This window comes from Oncorhynchus mykiss, chromosome 16 (genome assembly GCF_057628025.1).
Source record: "Oncorhynchus mykiss isolate SJ-2025 chromosome 16, ASM5762802v1, whole genome shotgun sequence".
In the NCBI taxonomy this organism is placed as follows: domain Eukaryota; kingdom Metazoa; phylum Chordata; class Actinopteri; order Salmoniformes; family Salmonidae; genus Oncorhynchus; species Oncorhynchus mykiss.
This window is the reverse complement of record NC_143037.1, coordinates 35,190,822-35,212,597: the sequence shown is the minus strand read 5'-3', so window position 1 is coordinate 35,212,597 and position 21,776 is coordinate 35,190,822. Positions and strand designations below refer to the sequence as shown.

General features: G+C 42.2%; 1 protein-coding gene across 1 annotated transcript; it reads right to left on the bottom strand.

Moving 5' to 3' along the window:
- Positions 1-350: 350 nt before the first annotated feature.
- LOC110491840 (uncharacterized) lies at positions 351-20,568 on the bottom strand. Its single transcript, XM_036946737.2, has 9 exons — positions 20,330-20,568; positions 20,083-20,089; positions 18,217-19,378; positions 14,105-14,239; positions 12,807-12,981; positions 11,777-11,875; positions 11,590-11,681; positions 1,163-1,303; positions 351-937 (listed from the first exon to the last, which is right to left on the bottom strand). The coding sequence occupies exons 1-9, from the start codon at positions 20,490-20,492 to the stop codon at positions 683-685; spliced, it is 2,229 nt and encodes a 742-aa protein (XP_036802632.2). The 5' UTR covers positions 20,493-20,568; the 3' UTR covers positions 351-682.
- Positions 20,569-21,776: the final 1,208 nt, after the last annotated feature.

Genomic DNA, 21,776 nt, shown 5'->3' with positions numbered 1-21,776 from the left:
GCAGTCTGTAATTGGTTGCGTTACCCTGCTCAGACGTTGCATGCGTTAACCAATGGTTGCATGCCACGTCATCGACTTGCTTTAACATATGTGGTTAGCTGATATGTAAAATACCTATCCAGGCATTGTAAGATCTGGCAGGCGTCAGCAACGCTTGAGCAAAGGAAAATGCCCTATATCTTCATTTGATGTCCGGGGTTTTTTACCCTTTGGAACGCTGCACCAATCAGGGCCTGTCTAACCAGAATGACCCCGCCCACAGATCTGCATATAATTGCACCCACTTCAACTAATTCGGCTATGGCGGTTGTGCCTTTGAAGACTGAACATTAAAAAGAATTCGCTGCTCATTTTAAAGGAGCTTTTATTCATCCACAGACGGTTTGATCTTAATAAAAAGATGGACAATGACAACACAATCTGTCCAAGGTTGATACAAAAACGTTTACTCTGTATATAAAAACACACACACACACACCCGCACACACACCCACACCAGATATCAGAGTAACAGTCTTTCTTTTATTCATTGCGGTTCTTTCACACATCCCTAAATATACTGTATTTACATCATCATTAAAATCAACTGAATCTCCACTCAAACAGCCAGAGGAAAAAACCATAGCAATATAGTTTTAGAGAAGTTTCTTGTCCCAGTCCATCCTACCATCCCAGCCCTCCATCACATATGAGGGATGGTTCCAGATCCAGGCAGCAGATCCGGTTTGTCTCCTCCCGTCCCCCCACAGGCTTTCCCCTCCCTGGGGCTCTCTAGTCCCTGGAGGCCCCCGATCATGGATCCCAGGGTGCCGAAGCTGCTGGCACAGGGCTCCACCTGGGCTGACACGGACACACACAGGGCCCCCTGCTGGGCCTTGGAGCCCTGAGGCACGGGAGTGGTAGCATTCTCACTGATGCTCTGCACTGTCACACAGGACTGAGTACAAGAGAAGGAAGGGGTAGAAGGATGGAAGGTAGGAAGGGAGGAAGGAGAGATGGAAGTGGGAGGAAGGGAGAGTGGCAGAGAGAGAGAGGGGAGGAGAAAGAAAGAAAGATAGGGGAGGAAAAAGTTGAGAGAGCTAGTTCCAATTTTGGGCTGATAATCAACAGGTGTAATACATTAATGTACAAATGCAGTTTGCCTAGGGTGTAATGCACTCACGTTCGCCATAGAAATGTCGCTCCCCACCAATGTCTTCTTTTTTCTGGCTAGATTGGGGTTCCAGTGGCACACAAGACTGTCGTTCTGAACACTGTAGTTCTTGTGTCCGATCAGCCAATATGTGTTCATTTTCCCTTTACCCTGGGAGAGAGGTGGATATAATACTTTAGATGATTTAGTATGCTCGCTTTATTTTAAGATTGCGCAGTAATGTATACTGAATCTTGAAATCAGCTTTAAGCACAACTTTTGGCTATTCATAGCCTTTAATATCCCTCCAGAAAAGTGGAGTAGCTCAGATAATGACTGTTGAACAACTCATTTACAATCCGACAGGATATCAGGATAATGAGGAAGTCAACTGTCATCACACCAACATAGAAGAGAGAAGTGGTGTGTAATGAACTGTAAATAGAATCATTTTCATTGAGTGCTGGTGAAGTGTTTAATTATGTGGAGTCGATCCAGACTCTAATTAACTAACAAGTTAAAAGTGACTCAAAGCCCTCAGTGTGACTCATTGACCCATTAGAGCAGGGGTGTCAAACTTATTCCAGGGAGGGCCTAATGTCTGCTGGTTTTTGTTTTTTCCCTTTCAATTAAGACCTAGACAACCAGGTGAGGGGAGGTCCTTACTAATCAGTGACCTTAATTCATCAATCAAGGACAAGGGAGGGGCAAAACCCTCAGCCTGCCGTGGAATGAGTTTGAGAAAAGGAGGATATACACTGAGTGTACAAAACATTAGGAACACCTTCCTAGTATTGAGTTGCACCCCCTTTTGTTCTCAGAGCCTCAATTCGTCGGAGCATGGATTCTACAAGGTGTTGAAAGCATTCCACAGGGATGTTTGCCCATGTTGACTCCAATGCTTCCCACAGTTGTGTCAAGTTGGCTGGATGTCCTTTGGGTGGTGGACTATACTTGATACACACAGGAAATTGTTGAGCGTGAGAAACCCAGAAGCGTTTTTAGTTTTAGATTTAACCTTTATATAACTAGGCAAGTCAGTTAAGAACAAATTCTTATTTACAATGACGGCCTATCCCAGCTAAACCCGGACGACGCTGGGCCAATTGTGCGCCGCCCTATGGGACTCCCAATCACGGCCGGATGTGAAACAGCCTGGATCACAGTTCTTGACACACTCAAACTGGTGCGCTTGGCACCTACTACCTACTACCATACCCTGTTCAAAGGCACTTTAATATTTTGTCTTGCCCATTCACCCTCTGAATTGCACACATACACAAACCATGTCTCAATTTTCTCAAGGCATACAATGATTGAAGTGGATTTAACAGGTGACATCAACAAGGGATCATATTTTTCACCTGGATTCACCTGGTCAGTCTGTCATGGAAGGAGCAGCTGTTCCTAATGTTTGTACACTCAGTGTAAGTGGTATGTATCAATCTGAGTGGTCATAACTTCAAAATCATATCTTATTAAACTGTCAAGAGGAGTGAAACAAGGTTGTTCACTATCGGCATATATATTTATTATGGCCATCGAAAAGGTGTCATTGTATGCTGATGACTCATGTTTTCTTTTAAATCCGCAATTTGGATCCCTGCACAGCCTCATAGAAGATCTAGATTATTTTTTATAAACTCTCTTAATTACCATCAAACTACGAAAAGTATTATAACTATGACAATAATATTATCATAGTTATCATACATATCATATTTACTTATGCTTACAACATTTTTTTAAAATTATACGGGCAAAACATATTCCACTTTATTTGGAACAGCAAGCCAAACTAAATTAAATGGGACTATTTATATAATGAATATGAATTCGGAAGGCTGACATTATTAGAAGCATTAGATCACTTGTTTTGGTACTGTAGCTTTGTATTGGTTGCAGGTTCAGGAATGGCTGAAGAATTGCAACATTTACCTGGAGCTAAGTCTGCAAATAGCACTGCTGGGTGACTTGAAAAGCCATTGTCAATCGATCAATAATATAATAATACTCCTAATAAACATGTTTATCTTTAATTTACAATCTGTAGAAACTATGAAAATACAAACTTTCTGAACTTTTCTTAACCATTACAGTACAGTTGAAAAATATATAGCAATTAGAAATCAAAACTGGATGGTTTTCAGAGATAGATGGGAGGGGTTGAGGGGAGCTGGAGGGCGATGGAGTAAAATTAAATAAAAACAAATAAAAAAAGGTAACTAATTTAAAATATACTGCGTCCGTAAAATGTATATAGTATGTACAGTGCATTCGGAAGGTATTCAGACCCCTTCCCTATTCCACATTCTGTTACATTGCAGCCTTATTCTAAAATGGATTAGCTAGAATTTGTAACATATTGTACGTCTTGCAAATACATAACATATAATGAACAAAAAAAGAAAGGTCCCTTTTTCAGGACCCTGTCTTTCAAAGATAATTCATAAAAATCCAAATAACTTCACAGATCTTCATTGTAAAGGGTTTAAACACTGTTTCCCATGCTTGTTCAATGAACCATAAACAATTAATGAACATGCACCTGTGGAACGGTCGTTAAGACACTAACAGTTTACAGACGGTAGGCAATTAAGGTCACAGTTAGGAAAACTTAGGACACTAAAGAGGCCGTTCTACTTACTCTGAAAAACACCAAAAGAAAGATGCCCAGGGTCCCTGCTCATCTTCGTGGATGTGCTTTAGGCATGCTGCAAGGAGGCATGAGGACTGCACATGTGGCCAGGGTAATAAATTGCAATGTCCGTACTGTGAGACGCCTAAGACAGCGCTACAGGGAGACAGGACGAACAGCCGATCGTCCTCACAGTGGCAGACCACGTGTAACAACACCTTCACAGGATCGGTACTTCCGAACATCACACCTGCGGGACAGGTACAGGATGGCAACAACAACTGCCCGAGTTACACCAGGAACGCACAATCTGTCCATCAGTGCTCAGACTGTCTCCAATAGGTTGAGAGAGGCTGGATTGAGGGCTTGTAGGCCTGTTGTAAGGCCGGTCCTCACCAGAAATAACAGGCAACAACGTCGCCTATGGGCACAAACCCACCGTCGCTGGACCAGACAGAACTGGCAAAATTGCTCTTCACTGACTAGTCTCGGTTTTGTCTCATCGGGGGTGATGGTCGGATTCGCGTTTATCGTCGAAGGAATGAGCATTACATGGAGGCCTGTACTCTGGAGCGGGATCGATTTGAAGGTGCAGGGTCCGTCATGGTCTGGGGTGGTGTGTCACAGCATCATCGGACTCAGCTTGTTGTCATTGCAGGCAATCTCAACACTGTGCGTTTACAGGGAAGACATCCTCCTCCCTCATGTGGTACCCTTCCTGCAGGCTCATCCTGACATGACCCTCCAGTATGACAATGCCACCAGCCATACTGCTCGTTCTGTGCCTGATTTCCTACAAGACAGGAATGTCAGTGTTCTGCCATAGCCAGCAAAGAGCCCGGATCTCAATCCCATTGAGCACGTCTGGGACCTGTTGGATCGGAGGGTGAGGGCTAGGGCCATTCCCCTCAGAAATTTCCGGGAACTTGCAGGTGCCTTGGTGGAAGAGTGGGGAACCACCTCACAGCAAGAACTGGCAAATCTGGTGCAGTCCATGAGGAGGAGATGCACTGCAGTACTTAATGCAGCTGGTAGCCACACCAGACTGTTACTTTTGATTTTGACCCCCCCTTTGTTCAGGGACACATTATTCCATTTCTGTTAGTCACATGTCTGTGGAACTTGTTCAGTTTATGTCTCAGTTGTTGAATCTTGTTATGTTCATACAAATAATTACACATGTTAAGTTTGCTGAAAATAAATGCAGTTGACAGTGAAAGGACGTTTCTTTTTTAAATTGTATCATATGAAATGGGTGATAGACATCTCAAATGTGTACATACCATACAAAACGTAACATATCATACTAAAAGGAGTGTCTTGGATTTACATAAAGAACAATACGAAATACTCTGAGACCAGATTGAGATAGATCATCCACTACTGGAGTGCTATTGTGAATTGGCAAGGATACATCGTAAAAGGTTATCTATCAATGGAGCTTCCTTCCCTTCATGTCCAATATGGAACAACTCCTTGTTTGCCACAGGTGGAAAGACACTGGCTAATATTACCTGGCAACGCCAAAACATCAGTCAGGTGGGGCAGTTTGTAAGGGACGGAAATATTATACCATTCCAACAGCTTATATCAGAGTTTAGCCTGAATAATATAGCATTTCTACATTATTTACAGCTCAATGCTGTGTATTTCCTCAATGGTTACTGATGTGGGATCTAAAAATGCTTAAGACAACAAACGGAGGGATGTTGCTATTGGTAAAGGACAATTGCCTAGATGTTCACTGGGACACTATCAGAACATGTAATCCATAGAACATAACCTAAATATATCAGTTCATAACCTAATGAATCAATAGTTTTTTATGTTGTAGATGCATGTATGCTGGTCCTGGTGTTTGTGGATGCACTCGCTTCCATGCCGACCGGGCGTCCGGTGGGGCCTGGTCCATTCCGTCTGTGGAAAATCGCTTTGGGCTTCACCCGGCCGACGACTCGGCACGGGTGGGGGGCATGTGCACCCACTGATAAGAGCAGCCATTCGTATTGAGACATCTTATCGAGCGTGCATAAATATGTCAGAGTCTAGATATGAAGTCATTGTTTTAGCAGTATCCAAATAGTTTTTAAACTACAGGAACAATAAACTATGGAACAATAAATCAGCACAATCTACTTTCTCGGTTTTTCAAATTGCTGTCGTCTTGGGAGCTAGAATTGGGATCAAGTGCAGTGCCTTCAGAAAGTATTCACACCCCTTGACTTTTTCCACATTTTGTTGTATTATGGCCTGAATTAAAAATTGATTAAATAGAAATTGTGTGTCACTGGCCTACACACAATACCCCATAATGTCTGAAATGTCTTGAGTCAATAAGTATTCAACCCCTTTGTTATGGCAAGTTTTAATTTGTTCAGGGGTAAGAATATGCTGAACAAGTCACATAATAAGTTGCATGGACTCTGTAAGTCAAGCAGTGAATTTCAATCATAAAGACCAGGGAGGTTTTCCTATGCCTCACAAAGAAGGGCACCTATTGGTAGATGGGTCAAAATAAAATAAAAATCCCTTTGAGCATGGAGAAGTTATTAATTACACTTTGGATGGTGTATCATTTCACCCAGTCACTACAAAGATATAGGTGTCCTTCCTATCTCAGTTGCCGGAGAGGAAGGAAACCGCTCAAAGATTTCAACATGAGGCCAATTGTGACTTTAAAACAGTTACAGAGTTTATTGGCTGTGACAGGACAAAGCTGAAAATGGATCAACAACATTGTAGTTACTCCAAAATACTAACCTAAATGACAAAGTGAAAATAAGGAAGCCTGTACTGTCACAACCTCCGCCGAAGTCGGCTCCTCTTCCTGTTCGGGCGGCGTTCGGCGATCGATGTCACCGGCTTTCTAGCCATCGCCGCTCCATTTTTCATATATCCATTTGTCTTGTCTTGTTTTCATACACACCTGGTTTTCATTTCCCCAATCAATCTAATTGTATTTAACCCTCTGTTTTCCATCATGTTTTGTGTGTAATTGTTTTCATGTCAAGCGATGTTCTTTAGAGCTTTACTTTATTTGTTACGTTTTTTTGAGCAAGTTTGTTTTGTTGTGCTCCCGGTTTGGAACTAAATAAAGTGCACTTTATTTATCATACTCTGCTCTCCTGCACTTGACTTCGCCTTCATACACACCTTGACATGTACAGAATATGCATATTGTTTGCAATAAGGCACTAAAGTAAAACTGCAAAAACGTGGCAAAGAAATTAACTTTATGTCCTGATGCAGCAAATCCAACACATCACTGAGTACCAATCTTAATATTTTCAAGAAATGCTGGTGGCTGCATCATGTTATGGGTATGGTGGTCATCGGCAAGGACTAGAACATTTTTTTAGGCTAAAAAGAAACAGAATCGAGCTAAGCACAAGCAAAATCCTAGAGGAAAACCTGGTTCAGTCTGCTTCCAACTTACACTGGGAGACAAATTCACAATAATATCTATGTGTGTTAAGCTCTTAGAGACTCAGCCAAAAAGACTCACAGCTGTAACCGCTGCCAAAGGGGATTCTAACATGTGGTGTGAATACTTATGTAAATGAGATATTTCTGTATTTTCAATAAATTTGCTAAAATGTCTAAAAACATGTTTTCACTTTGTCATTATGGGGTATTGTGTGTAGATGGGTGAGAAAAAATATAAATGTAATCTATTTTGAATTCAGGCTGTAACACAACAAAATGTTTAAGTCGAATACAGATACAAAAAAGTATTATGTTGGGCAATGTACAATATGGAAACTTTGTAAACAAGGAATTTGTGGAAAGTGCATGGAGGAAGCCATCTTTATGGCTGTCTAAACACAACCTTTCTCTCTATACAATAAGGCCAGTGTTTCTTAATCCCTGTCCTGGGGACACACATCTTTGTTTTTGCCCTAACACTACACACATGATTTCACTAATCAACTCATCATCAAACATTTGATTAGTAGAATAAGGTAGTGCTAGAGCAGCATTTCCCTAACTCGGTCATGGGGACCCGAAGGGGTGCACGTTCGATGTTTAGTTGATTATTTGAATCAGCTGTGTAGTGCTAGGGCGAAAGCCAAAATGTGCACCCTTTGGGGTCCCCAGGTGAGGATAAAGAACTACTGCAATAAGGCATTCTCAGCAGTTTCCTTATAGGATGTCACTTCTTGCAGCTGGGGGGGAAGTAATACATAAGGTGATGGGTCAGGTCATAGGTTAGGTTAGCCCTTTCATGTAGCATTGGAGTCATTCCACGTCCCTTTTGATTAGCTAAGGTGCAGTGGTGAAAGTAAGCCGGTACTGTCCGGGATGGAATACTGTCAAAATAAATAATGACGGTACACCGTACCGATTAAAGATGAGCCAATAGCAATAATAAGACCAAAGATTTCAATGAATCCGAAGGCTTCTACACTGGAATTTATCATTACGCATGCCGGCTGCATAAAAAGTTAGCTAATGGACGTGTGGGCTCGTCTCTGCCCGAGGACAGCAGTGGAAACATCAACCTATACTCAAGCCAGGTTACAAGTGTCTCAATCGCCAAACCTCATTACAATTTCTGGTGTTTTTCTAGCATTTGTATTTTTCCATTCATCAAATGGCTGGTGCGCTGTTGGACGCTGGAATTATTTTAGTGGATGAATGTGTGCAGGTAGCCTACGGAGCCTTCGAAGTGATTTGTTTGACAGTCAGATGAAAATGTTATGACTGGTTCTGCTTAACGGGATGCCACATATAAGCTGAGACCCCGATAGTCAATACACGGACGCAGAGCCCCCTCCTTCTTCTTCACAAAAAATAAACTCGAGGAGGCGGGTGAAGTGGAGGACCGAATGTAGCCCTGACGCAGGGATTCGGAGACATATGTTTCCATAGCCTCCGTCTCTGCCTGTGAGAGGGGATACACATGACTCCTGGGAAGTGCAGCGTCTACCAGGAGGTCTATCGCCCCGTCGATGATGTGGTAAATGAGTCGCCTTCTTTTTGGAGAAGGCGAGAGCCAAATCGGCATATCGGCCAAATCGGCACCAACGGAAACCCCTATACACCTACCTGAGTACTCTCGCGACCACACCGTGAGAGCCCTCTGTGACCAAGAAACAGTGGGGTAATGACAAGCTAACCAGGATAGGCCCAGCACCACGGGAAACGCAGGAGTCAATGAGGAAGAGACTAATTCTCTCTGTATGACTCCCCTGCGTCACCATGCCCAAAGGTGCGGTGACCTCCCTAATCAACCCTGACCTTAATGGTTGACTATCTAAGGCGTGAACGGGGAAGGGCACATCCACGGGAACGATGGGGATCCCTAAACTATAGGCTAAAGCGCTATCAATAAAATTCCCAGCCGCGCCTGAATCGATGAGTGCCTTATGCTGGGAATGCGTGGAAAACTCAGGGAACGTGACAGACACAAACATATGAACAACAGAGGACTCTGGGTGAGAGTGGTGCCGGCTCACCTGGGGTGGCGCCAGAGCGCCCTGCCTGCTCTTTCACTTCCCAGAGGAACCAACCCGGCACCGAACAGCAGTGTGACCTCTGCGGCCACAGATGGTACACGAATGTGAACCCCCTCCGGTCTCCCTGCGCACCTTCCCTCCCAGCTCCATGGGTATCGGAGAGGGAGTGTGGGAGGGTGGAAATAGATCAGTGATGGCTAGAAGGTCGGTGACGTCGACCGCCGAACACCGCCCGAACAAGGAGGAGACCGACTTCGGCGGAAATCGTGACAAGAGCACTCATGACCTCAGACTGGGGCGAAGGTTCACCTTCCAACAGGACAACGACCCTAAGCACACAACCAAGACAACGCAAGAGTGGCTTCCGTACAAGTCTCTGAATGTCCTTGAGTGGCCCAGCCAGAGCCCGGACTTGAACATCTCTGGACCTGAAAATAGCTGTGCAGCGACACTGCCCATACAACCTGACAGAGCTTGAGCGGTTCTGTAGAGAACAATGGGAGAAATTACCCAAATAAAAGTGTGCCAAGCTTGTAGTGTCATAACCAAGAAGACTCGAGGCTATAATTGCTGCCAAAGGTGCTTCAACAAAGTACTGAATAAAGGATCTGAATACTTATGTAAATTTGATTTCAGATTTTTATATTTAATACATTTGCGAAAACGTCTAAAAAACAGTTTTTGCTTCGTCATTATGGGGTATTGTGTGTAGGTGGATGAGAGGAAAAACCAATTTAATCAATTTTAGAATAAGATGTCATGTTAAAAAAATAATAATTTAAAGTCAAGGGGTCTGAATACTTTCTGAATGCACTTTATAGGACAGAGACTTCAACACTCCCACAAGTGTCATGGGACTCATCTGAAGGTAACCAGTACCGGTTTAAAAAAAACAAATGGATGTATGAAGGTAGTTTTGTGCCTACCCCCCAAAAAAGAGGTTAAATATGAATATAATATTAATATCAAAACGATAAAATAACACATATGGAATCATGTAGTTACCAAAAAATTGATAAACAAATAAAAATGTATTCCACATATTAACTTTTAACAAGGAGCACCTGTTAATTGAAATGCATTCCAGGTGATTACCTCTTGAATCTGGTTGAGAGAATGCCAAGAATGTGCAAAGCTGTCATCAAGGCAAAGGGTGGCTACTTTGAAGAATCTGTTTAACACTTGGTTACTTTGGTTACTACATGATTCCATATGTGTTATTTCATAGTTTTGATGTTTTCACTATTATTCTACAACGTAGAAAATAGTACAAATAAAGAAAAACCATTGAATAGGTGTGTCCAAACATTTGACTGGTATTGTATATCATTCACAAGTGATAGGCTAATATTGTCACTCATTACAGTATTCTTGATTTAATCGTGTCTTAATATATACTAAATAATATATGTGTGAAATTTGCTTTTGATTTAGAATGGACCATCATTATGCACCTGTCTCGAAACAGGGGCAGCGGAAAAAAATACTTGCACTTAAATAGCGAATGAAGAACAATTTTCCAGTGGGTTCATTTTCATGCTAGCCAGGTAGCCTATACTCCTGTTGTAAAGAGAAGCAATGTGCTTAATATTAGGAAAGATGAGAAATAAATAGGATATAGTAGGGCTAGTCTATAGAAAGTTGATGGGACTCTCCTCTTTTTCATAGAGGCCATCACTCTGTTCTCACGCAATTGCATAGCATGTAGAAATGTTGCGCAACATGAGCTCATGCTCTCATGAAGTGTTTGATTCGATTTTTGATTACATTTGCATTGATGTCAGAGTGATTAGAGGGACAATAGAATGCTGAGTGTCAGGCAGTTAGCAAGTTTGGTAGACTACTAATGACCATCAGCAGCATAAGAGCTTGGAGAAGCCTAATTACCGTGACTAAATGAATTTGACTGCCATCATGACTCGTGACCGCTGGTGTGGTAATACGATCACCGTAAAAGCCCTACTGACGACTCATACTAAATTCTTCCACTGCTCTGCCGTTTGCTACATACCTTAGTCCGAAACTGCCATCATCGTCTTTTGTGGAGGGGTATTGCACAAAAAGTCTTCAGCAATTGGATCGTCTCTAACCAATCAATGCCAATGACGATTTTTCAAACTAATGCTTTACCCATGTGTGTTCTGGCTCTGGCCTAACCCGTCGGTTTCTGGACCAAATGTATTCATACTCTGTGAAGTGCTCAGATCCAGACTCATTCCGGAGAAGAAACCGTGGGCATGGCGTAGTGTTTGGACAGATGAAGATGAAGCCTATTCCAGGACTAAAAATGGAAGTATATTTCCCTCTTAGAGAACTTCAGGGGTATGCTATATTCCCCAGTGTCAATAGAAGAGCCTTACCTTCACCTCGATCTCTCCTCTCAGCTGGAGCTCGTAGGCACCGTCCTTCATCAGAGCCAGGTATACGGCTGAGCTGGCGTGGATCCTCTGAGCTGACACACACACACACACACACAGAGAAAAGTGGAATGCTTGTACGAAAAGAGAGGAGAGTGTGTGTGTGTGTGCACGCATGCCGTACACCTACGCAGGCTGGTGGACTCCATTCTAGAGGCTGTGTTGACAGTATCTCCAAACAGGCAGTACCTGGGCATCTTGTAGCCGACAATACCTGCCACACATGGACCTGGGGCAAGGAGAGCAAATGAAGAGAAAGACAAGCCTGCTACACCATAATATACTCACTGATATTTACTTTGGTAATAACCCTAGGTTATAGATAGATAATCAGGTTATAGACTGAAATCAAACCTACCACAGCAATAAGTATGCAATATATAGTATATACACTGAGTGTACAAAGCATTAGGAACACTTTCCTAAAATTGAGTTGCACCCCCTTTAGCCCTCAGAACAGCCTCAATTGTTCGGACGATGGAATCCACAAGGTGTTGAAAGTGTTCCACAGGGATGCTGGCCCATGTTGACTCCAGTGCTTCCCACAGTTGTGTCAAGTTGGCTGGATGTCCTTTGGGTGGTGGACCATTCTTGATACACACAGGAAACAGTTGAGCGTGAAAAACCCAACAGCATTGTAGTTCTTGACACACTCAACCCAGTGAGCCTGGCACCTACTACCATACCCCGTTCAAAGGCACTTAAATATTTTGTCTTGCCCATTCACCCGCTGAATGGCACACATAAACAATCCATGTCTCAATTGTCTCAAGACTTAAAAATCCTTCTTTAATTAACCTGTCTCCTCCCCTTCATTTACACTGATTCAAGTGGATTTAACATCAATAAGGGTTCATAACTTTCACCTGGATTCACCTGGTCAGAGGCTATGTCATGGAAAGAGCAGATGTTCCTAATGTTTTGTACACTCAGTGTATATTACCACACATAAAGTTCCCTCTCAGGAAATGAAAATGTTTGAATTGAATGAAATATTGCTTGCGTACCCATGTCTGAAAACTCAAAGCATCAGCCTGTTAGGTGAGTTTATCAGGTACTTTTCCAGCACCTAAAACTATTATGTGATTTGAACATGGGTAAGAAAGGTGAGTGTGGGTGTGTGGTGTGTGTGTGCATGCGTAATGTGTGTGACCTCTCACCTGTGTGTATGCCTGCGCGAAGCTGCAGTCTCTTGTTGGGCATGTGGGGGATTGCCACCTGTCGAACTGCTGCCACCAGGTCCAGCGACATCTTGGCGATCTCATCAGCGTGCTTGTCCCCATTCCTTTCAGGCAGCCCACTCACCACCATGTAGGCATCACCTATCGTCTCCACCTGGGGGACCAAATAAAATGGGTCCACTCATGATAAGTGAATTTCAGATAGGTCGGAAACATCGCAATACTCACCACTATTTAGTATGAAGTGACTTATTGGCCATGCATACTAAATAACATGCTAGTATGTAGATTGGGACATAGGCCGTATCCGATTACACATAATTGTGTTTTAAATAGTAGGCGCTTTGAGTATGCAAAAATAGAACGTTTTACAGCTTTAAATGCCAGGATATCACACTTTGTGGTGGCTTATTTCTGTATTTACCAAATGAGGAGAAACAAATTTCACACACCAGTCAGAGTTATACTTAAACTACATTTTTAATAATAAGAGCTTTGCAATAGCATTTGACTTTCAATGATGCGCTATCTCTAATGAACCATTGAAAGTGACAACAGAAAATTACAAAGATCTTTTATAGCCAAGATACACCCCTCTCAACCTACATGACGAACCAAAGATCTTAGGAACAGTTCACAAACAAAGACTTTTACTTGAGAGAGAGGAGTATCCCATAGCCAGATAGCATTCACTATAAATTATCGTTCAGTTTGGTCCCTAAGACAAGGTTCTAATCTCGTTCCTGGTACTTCATAGCACAAAAACATTACCTCATGTTATCTGGAATGCTCTTTAGGTTTTATCACCCAAAGACATCGTAAATCTCCTCTGTCAGTTCTCTCATAGAGGGTCTTCCTCAGTGGAACACACACACAATAGTTAACAGAATACTCTATTCTGTCGAATAAAACAACCATTATAATGCAATACAAGCATTATAACATAATCTTGCAATTTTCCACGACAACTTACTTTGGCTTTTTGTCTAGTATGAATTCGCTGCACACTATTGAGTGGTCTTATCAGACCCACAGCTAGTAATCAGATAAGGGTATGGGCTGTATCAAAATTAAGGAATGGGGGGGGAACAACACCATTGCCAATTAGATGATGCCTTCTCAGTATGGATGAGCTTAGTATGTTGATATTTGTTCCGTTTTTGTTAAAAATAGTATGTAGTATGGGTAGTACAAAGTATTTAGTTTTAGTAAGTATTAGGCAATAAAGATTTTGGTCCAATCCAATCTCCATGTAGGCTACCCCAATTCAGTCTTACCTTGTAGACATCATAGGAGTCGATGCGAGTGTCGAAGCACATGTACAGGTTGTTCAGCATCTCCACGACTTGCAGAGGGGTGCAGGAGGCCGAGATAGTGGTGAAACCAACGATATCAGAAAAGAAAATAGTCACCTGTACAGAAAAACATTTTTAAGATGTCTCTCTTGGCCTCATTATATGTTAAATTGCAATTGCTAGTCAGTACATTGTAATTTTAGTAATTTCTCTCTTATTTATGCCCATAGGAGGATCATGTGCAAATGCCTCCTCAGATTTGTCTTGTTAATAACTTTTCAGATGTTAAATTAATTACTAAACAAGTCATAATTATTTATAAAAAGTTGTGTCAGGTGCGGAGGGGGAACACTAACTGGACCAGGCAAAGAGTACCCCCCCTATTCTCCCTAGTAAGATGGGCAGGACTCACAGGACGTGTGCTTGTAAATGAATTTGATCAAGCTATGTATGTTGACTGTTGATTCCTTCTTGATGAATAAATCAAATGAAAATCTTTTGTTGTTTCTCTGTAATACTAGCCACCTAGCAATTTTATGAAGTAACTACCTTCCAAGCCATTTCAGGCTATCAATCAAGTTAGACCAGCTTGTCTAACTACACTATATATACAAAAGTATGTGGACACCCATTCAAATGAGTGGTTTCGGCAATTTCAGCCACACCCGTTGCTGACAGCTGTATGAAATTGAGCATACAGCCATGCAATCTCCATAGACACACATTGGCAGAATAATTACCTTACTGAAGAGCTCAGTGACTTTCAACGTGGCACCGTCATAGGATGTCACCTTTCCAAGAAGTCAGTTCATCAAATTTCTGCCCTGCTGGAGTTGCCCCGGTCAACTGTAAGTGCTGTTATTGTGAAGTGGAAACGTCTAGAATCAACAATGGCTCAGCCACGAAGTTCACAGAACGGGGCTTCCGTGTGCTGAAGTGCATAAAAATTGTTTATCCCCGGTTGCAACACTCACTACTGAGTTCCAAACTGCCTCTGGAAGCAATGTCAGCACAAGGACTGTTCGTCGGGAGCTACATGAAATGGGTTTCCATGGCTGAGCAGCCGCACACAAGCCTAAGATCACCATGTGCAATGCCAAGCGTCGGCTGGAGTGGTGTGAAGCTCGCCACCATTGGACTCTGGAGCAGTGGAAATAGGTTTTCTGGTGTGATGAATCACGCTTTGCCATCTGGCAGTCTGACGGATGATTCTGGGTTTGGCAGATGCCAGGTGAACTTTACCTGCCCAAATGCATAGTGCCAATTGTAAAGCTTGGTGGAAGAGGAATAATGGTCTGGGGATGTTTTTCATGGTTCGGGCTAGGCTGCTTAGTTCCAGTGAAGGGAAATATTAATGCTACAGCATACAATAACATTCTAGACGATTCTGTGCTTCCAACTTTGTGGCAACAGTTTGGGGAAGGCCCTTTCCTGTTTCAGAATGACAATGCCCCGTGCACAAAGGGAGGTCCATGCCGAAATGGTTTGTTGAGATTGGTGTGAAAGTACTTGACTCTCCTGCACAGAGCCCTGGCCTCAACCCCATCGAACACCTTTGAGATTAATTGGAATGCAGAGTGCGAGCCAGGCCTAATCGCCCAACATCCAGTGCCCGACCTCACGAATGCTCTTGTGGCTGAATGGAAGCAAGTCTCTGCAGCAATGTTCCAACATCTAGTGGAAGGCCTTCCCAGAAGAGTGGAGCAAAGGTGGGACCAACTCCATTTTAATGCCCATGATTTTGGAATGACATGTTCGACGAGATTTTGGTTCGACATAATTTTGGTCATGTAGTGTATCTTAGCTGGCATGCTTGCTAGCAAGGATGTTATACTTTAGAAATGACTGAAATTGCTTTAATTATTTTGTTAGGATACTATATACCAGGGCGGCAGTTGTACTAATCTCATAAGGTATAAAAGTTCTTAAGGAATCAATGTAGGGCGGAGGTCAGAGACCTGGCCGGGTGGTGCCAGAATAACAACATATCCCTCAACGTATTCAAGACAAAGGAGATAATTGTGGACTATCATCGACGGGGCTGTAATGGAGCAGATTGAGAGCTTCAAGTTCCTCGGTGTCCACATCACCAACAAACTAGAATGGTCCAAACACACCAAGACAGTCGTGAAGATAGCACAACAAAGCTTATTCCCCCTCAGGAAATGAAAAAGATTTGGCATATGTCCTCAAATCCTCAAAAGGTTCTACAGCTGCAACATCGAGAGCATCCTGACTGGTTGCATCACTGCCTGGTATGGCAACTGCTCAGCCTCTGACCGCAAGGCACTACAGAGAGTAGTGCGTAAGGCCCAGTTCATCACTGGGGCTAAGCTGCCTGCCATCCAGGACCTCTACACCACCCCAGTCATAGACTGTTGTCTCTGCTACCGTATGGCAAGCGGTACCGGAGCGTCAAGTCTAGGACCAAAAGTCTTCTCAACAGTTTTTACCCCAAAGCCCCAAAGACTCCTGAACAGCTAATCAAATGGCTTACCGGACTATACATTGTGTCTCGCCCAAACCCCTCCAGCCCCCCGCTAACCCCTCTTTTACGCTGCTAATACTCTCTGTTTATCATCTATGCATAGTCACTTTAACTAATCCTACATTGACATATTACCTCAAATAGCCCGACTAACTGGTGCACCCGCACATTGACTCTGTAGCGGTACCACCTGTATATAGCCTTGCTACTGTTATTTTTTTACATTTAAAAACAAAAATACATATTTCTTTACTTATCTATTGTTACCTATTTTTTACTTAAAAACTGCACTGTTGGTTAAGGGCTTGTAAGTAAGAATTTCACTGCCAGGTCTACCTACACCTGTTGTATTCGGCGCACATGACAAATAAACTTTGATTTGATTTTGTGCATAATGTGCATAATTAATTAAATTGATAATTGAACTGTTAAAGAGGTATGCTTAGATAACTTATGTAAAAAAAAAAATAGACATATTTTTTACATAGAATTAGGCATTATGATTATGGCTCTAGATTTCAAGAAAAAGCTGTTTCAGGTGTTTAAAAAAATTCTAAATTCTACGACTTCCGATAACCCCCACTCCAAAATAATAGCTGCATGATGCCATTAGTTCACGCCATTGTGATTTCAATCTACAGTATTTTACAAAAGAGACAGTGATCCACGGTAAACATGAGCAAACCAATGGCGTGTCATTTGTAAGTGTACTGCAGTTATATTGTATACTTATAGTGTCTTTGTTAAGCACAATGAGGGTTCCCCAGGAATCTGTCTTATGGCCTTCACTGTTTAGCTTATATGACCTAAGACAGTATGACCTTCCTCACGTGTCATGATGTTGATACACAAATGTATGCAGATTATACTCTTGTGCCAATATTGTGTTCCATTTTCAGAATGTTCCATTGCTGGAACTCAAAGAAGCCTGTGTAAAAACGGACCACGTCCCCTTTGGTAGCTAATAGCCCTGAGCAGAGTGCTTTTGGCCCAGCTGCTTCAAGCACCTCAATGAGCTGGATGCAATTTACACCTGCGTAACCCGTTTTATCTCCTAATGAATATGGAACACCGTAATTATAGGCAATTACAACAACAATAAGAACAAAGAAACCAAATGCAGGGATCATTCAGCGCGTTGGTTTGGTGATCTTGCCAAAGTATTGCACCAATACGGTCCTCACACTAATTTGTTTCAATGCTAAAAGTGATGAGGAAGAGGGGGGGGGGGGGGGGGGGGGCATGAAAATAAACCTTGTGCCAGTGTCACAGAGAAAGTGTATAATCTTGCTGATATTTAAGTTGGTTATAGACATTTTAAAGAGTTTCTTCAACTTAAAAGTTGTGGTTAGAGTGTGCTATAAAGAAAACAGGATTCTTGAGAGGTTATTTGTTCTACACAAATAACCCTTTTCTCTTCCAAATGGTTCTTTATAATGTTGAGAGGGATTCACTGAAGGGTTGTGGCTCATTTTGAATTCCTAACTCTCCAGCATAACCAGATAGTGATGACCATGGGACATGGAAATGAAGACGCAGCAAGAAATGGAATTGATCGACATGATGGAACTGAAATCCCAAATCTGCTCAGATCAATCAAACCCACCTTCTCATAGCTCTCCGCCTCCACGTGCTTCTGCTGTCTCAGCTGCTTGGCTACGGTCTTGGGCAGCATCTGGTGCAGGAGGTCCTCGGCCAGCTGTCTCTGGCGCTTTAGGTCCTCTGTCCTATCCTGCAGGCTGCATGCATAGTTCTGGATCCACTCTGTCATCTGCTTGAAGGACACCAGCACCAGCGGATAGATCAGGCAGGCCAATGTCAACAGGGAGATCCGCATGCTGAGCCCTGAGAACATGGCCCTGGATCGGAGCTTCAGAGCTGGCAACGCCCCAGCCAGCAGGCACGCCTGGGTATCCCTCAGAGCCTGGATGCCAGTCTGAGAGCCTGTGAGGATGCCATCTGTTCCCACCGTGTCAACCGCTGGGATCTGCCAGGGGGTGGAGTCAAAGATGTATGGGTCGACTTTGAGGCTGTTGGTCAGGTTGAGCTTTAGGTGAACGTTCTCCACCCAGCAGTCCTCTAGCATTTCTGACAAGAGCTGGGCAAAGGCTAGACGGCTGAGGGCGTGGATCCACTTCTTGTGAAAGTCAGCTTGGGTTCCTACGGAAGGGAGTTCACTGAACTGGTGGTTGAGTTCCAGGAATGTGACCATCAATCTCAGTGAGAGGACATCTTTCCAGTCTGAAAACTGCTTGACCTGACTAATGTCCTGTTCCATGTCCCCCCAAATGTCCAGGAGTCTGACAATGGTCAAAGAGAACACGGACATGTCATTGTTGTCCTCAACTCCCCATGTTGTGTTCAGAAATTCTGTCAAATTTTCCCTAAGTTTCTGGGAGAATTCCACCAACTCCTCGCTGCATGGGTGACCCTGATTGTTTCTGTGGCCCTCCATATCAGTGCAAAGTCTAATAATCACTGGTAAAATGCTAGTCAGTGGACTTGTACACTTTTCTTGGTGTGTCTCGTTACTCCTGTACTTTCTGCATAGACTTCTGCTGTTTTGGAGTTCCCCTATGAGTTGGAGAATAGCAGTAGTCCTGCATGAAGTCAGCTCGGTGACAGCGGCCTCTGTGGCGCGCAGCAGGTCCAAGTTGGAGCTGAGGTCGACGGAGACTGAGCCGAGCAGAGCCAGAAACGAGAGCAGACAAGCAGTCAAGATGCGACGAACAGTGCGGTTACTGCCAAGACACACAGAGAGAGAGAAACTGCAATATATATATATACATACACACAGAAATAAGGATCTGATTAAATAATAGAAATTATAAAATGGATTTTCAATATGAAATATTATAAAAGTATACCATTATCATATAAAAACCTTGGAATCAAGGCTGAGTTGCTATTTATTGGTGAATTAATAGATACGTGTAGGATGTAAATGTTTGATTACACTTAGAAAAAAAGTTTCTGGACAGAACCAAAAAGGGTTCTATTGCTTGCTTCATACACTGAGTGTACAAAACATTAAGAACATATGCTCGTTCCATGACATAGCTTTCACCTGGTCAGTCTATGATTCCTTATTGATGTCACTTGTTAAATCCACTTCAATCAGTGTAGATAAAGTGGAGGAGACAGAAATCCCTTTTTAACCTTCACACAATTAAGACATGGATTGTATATGTGTGTCATTCAGAGTGTGAACGGGCAAAACAATATATTTGAATGGGTACGTTAGTAGATGCCAGGCACCGCGGTTTGTGTCAAGAACTGCAATGCTGCTGGGTTTTTCACACTCAATAATATCCCATATGTATCAAGAATGGTCCACCACCCAAATGACACCCAGTGCAAATCAGTACTAGGAAGGCATTGCTAATATTTGGTATACTCAGTGTATATGACATTTGTAGGGTTATTTGATCAGAACCCCATGGGTTCTCCACTGAACCAAAATGTGTTCCACATAGAACCTTTGGGCTCCATATAGGGTTCTGTATGGAATCAATTTCCTTTTTGTTTCTATCCAGAACCTTTCTTTCAAAGAATGTAGGCTAATAAATTAGTCCACTTACTCTATCAAATAGGCTATCTTTCTGCGAAAAGGCTCAAATAACGTAGCACTTTATAGGATAGGCCTACAAAAGTAAACTAAGATGTTCGGTTTGTAGGCTATTAACATTTATAAAACAATACACACAATTGACATACACACCTGCAAATATTGCAGCCGCTGTCTGTCTCTTCCTGTGTCTTTGGTGCGACTCTTCGTTTACGTCTGCTTTTCTGAATTTTGGTAAATGTTCCTTTCAGAGAAGCCGAGGACAGAGTCCCAGATGCGAAGCATTCCTTTTTCATGTACTCCAAAGATGACATGGACTCGTCGTTCGAAAGTAAATCGCGAATAAATAAAAAATAATAATTATGAAGAAATGTCAAGAGAATAAAATGTGAACATTGTGACCTATTATTTACAAAAATGTCTGTCATTTGGACCTGGAATATCGCATGTTCCAGCTATCAGATAGGACTCATAGAATGGTCGCAACTAGTGACGTGCGTTGGATAATTGTGAGGTTTAATTTCTGCCAAGGGAGGGAATACATGCCAATCAAATCTCACCTCGTTTCATCCAGGCTTTTAAACAGAAAAAAAGTAATACGTTATATTCAAATTTTATCATGCTTCTCTTTTAAATATTTTATTACATTTTCATATTGACATTTTTATTTGATGGCAATTTATAACAAGCACAATCAACAATTGCCCATCATCTTAAAATAGTTAAAATATCCTGTATTATTACACTCATTAACAATATTAATTCGTTTCATGTTTAACACGAATGGTTGAGGTAACAAAGTAAGCAGGCTTCTGTGCTCAAACTCCAAAATGATGGGCAAATCCTTATTAGTGTACAAAAATATCCTATGGACTCCAATTGTGTTGAATTTAATTATTTGATTTTCACTCATATCTATAATTGAGAGATTTTCCTTTATCGGAAGAGTTTGTTGAAAAATATGCGTTTCCACGAACGGGGGAATGAATTCATATTGCGTAATTGGTTTTGTTTATGGGACTCCATGACAGCTGTGTCCGTCCACCTTTGAGCATAGGCTTAGCCTATCGATATTTGAGACAGTCTAAATAAAGGGAAATACGGTCAATCTTTGTATGCAGAATAAGGACTGCAACAATAAGGGAACAAGGGAAATTGTAGGCATCCAGTTATTGATTTGCCAAATTCGGTGTCTGCTCCATAATAATATGAAAAAATAAGAAATACTTCTTGCCATGCGTTTAAACTCTGTTTGAATTACTGTTCATGGCTTATGTGAGTTTTCATCCTTTCTTGGAATTTGTTTTGGTGGGGTGAGAAAACGCAGGACATTACCTTAGCTTGGAACCAAAAACGAACGTATTTAAGGTTGATTACCAGTGCTTGACTTCCGATGAAAGAAGCGCAGGAACTGTCTTTTTCCAAGTCGGTTCATTAGACTATGTTCACCGAAATTCACAAACGACATTATGCTACCTCTGATTAGTCACTGTAAATGGTTCATACACATTTTCCATGACTTTTAACAACATTTTCATTATTATTATTATAGCCTACATGAAAAAGTAAGCATTATTGACACTGGAAAGCTGCTGTGT

Excerpts from the sequence above, each read along its gene's own strand:
- LOC110491840 (XM_036946737.2), bottom strand. The coding sequence starts at position 20,492 with ATGTCATCTTTGGAGTACATGAAAAAGGAATGCTTCGCATCTGGGACT. Across the intron at positions 12,982-14,104 it reads ACTCCTATGATGTCTACAAG|GTGGAGACGATAGGTGATGC; the intron begins GTAAGACTGAAT and ends TTGGTCCCCCAG. Across the intron at positions 11,682-11,776 it reads AATGGAGTCCACCAGCCTGC|CTCAGAGGATCCACGCCAGC; the intron begins GTAGGTGTACGG and ends TGTGTGTGTCAG.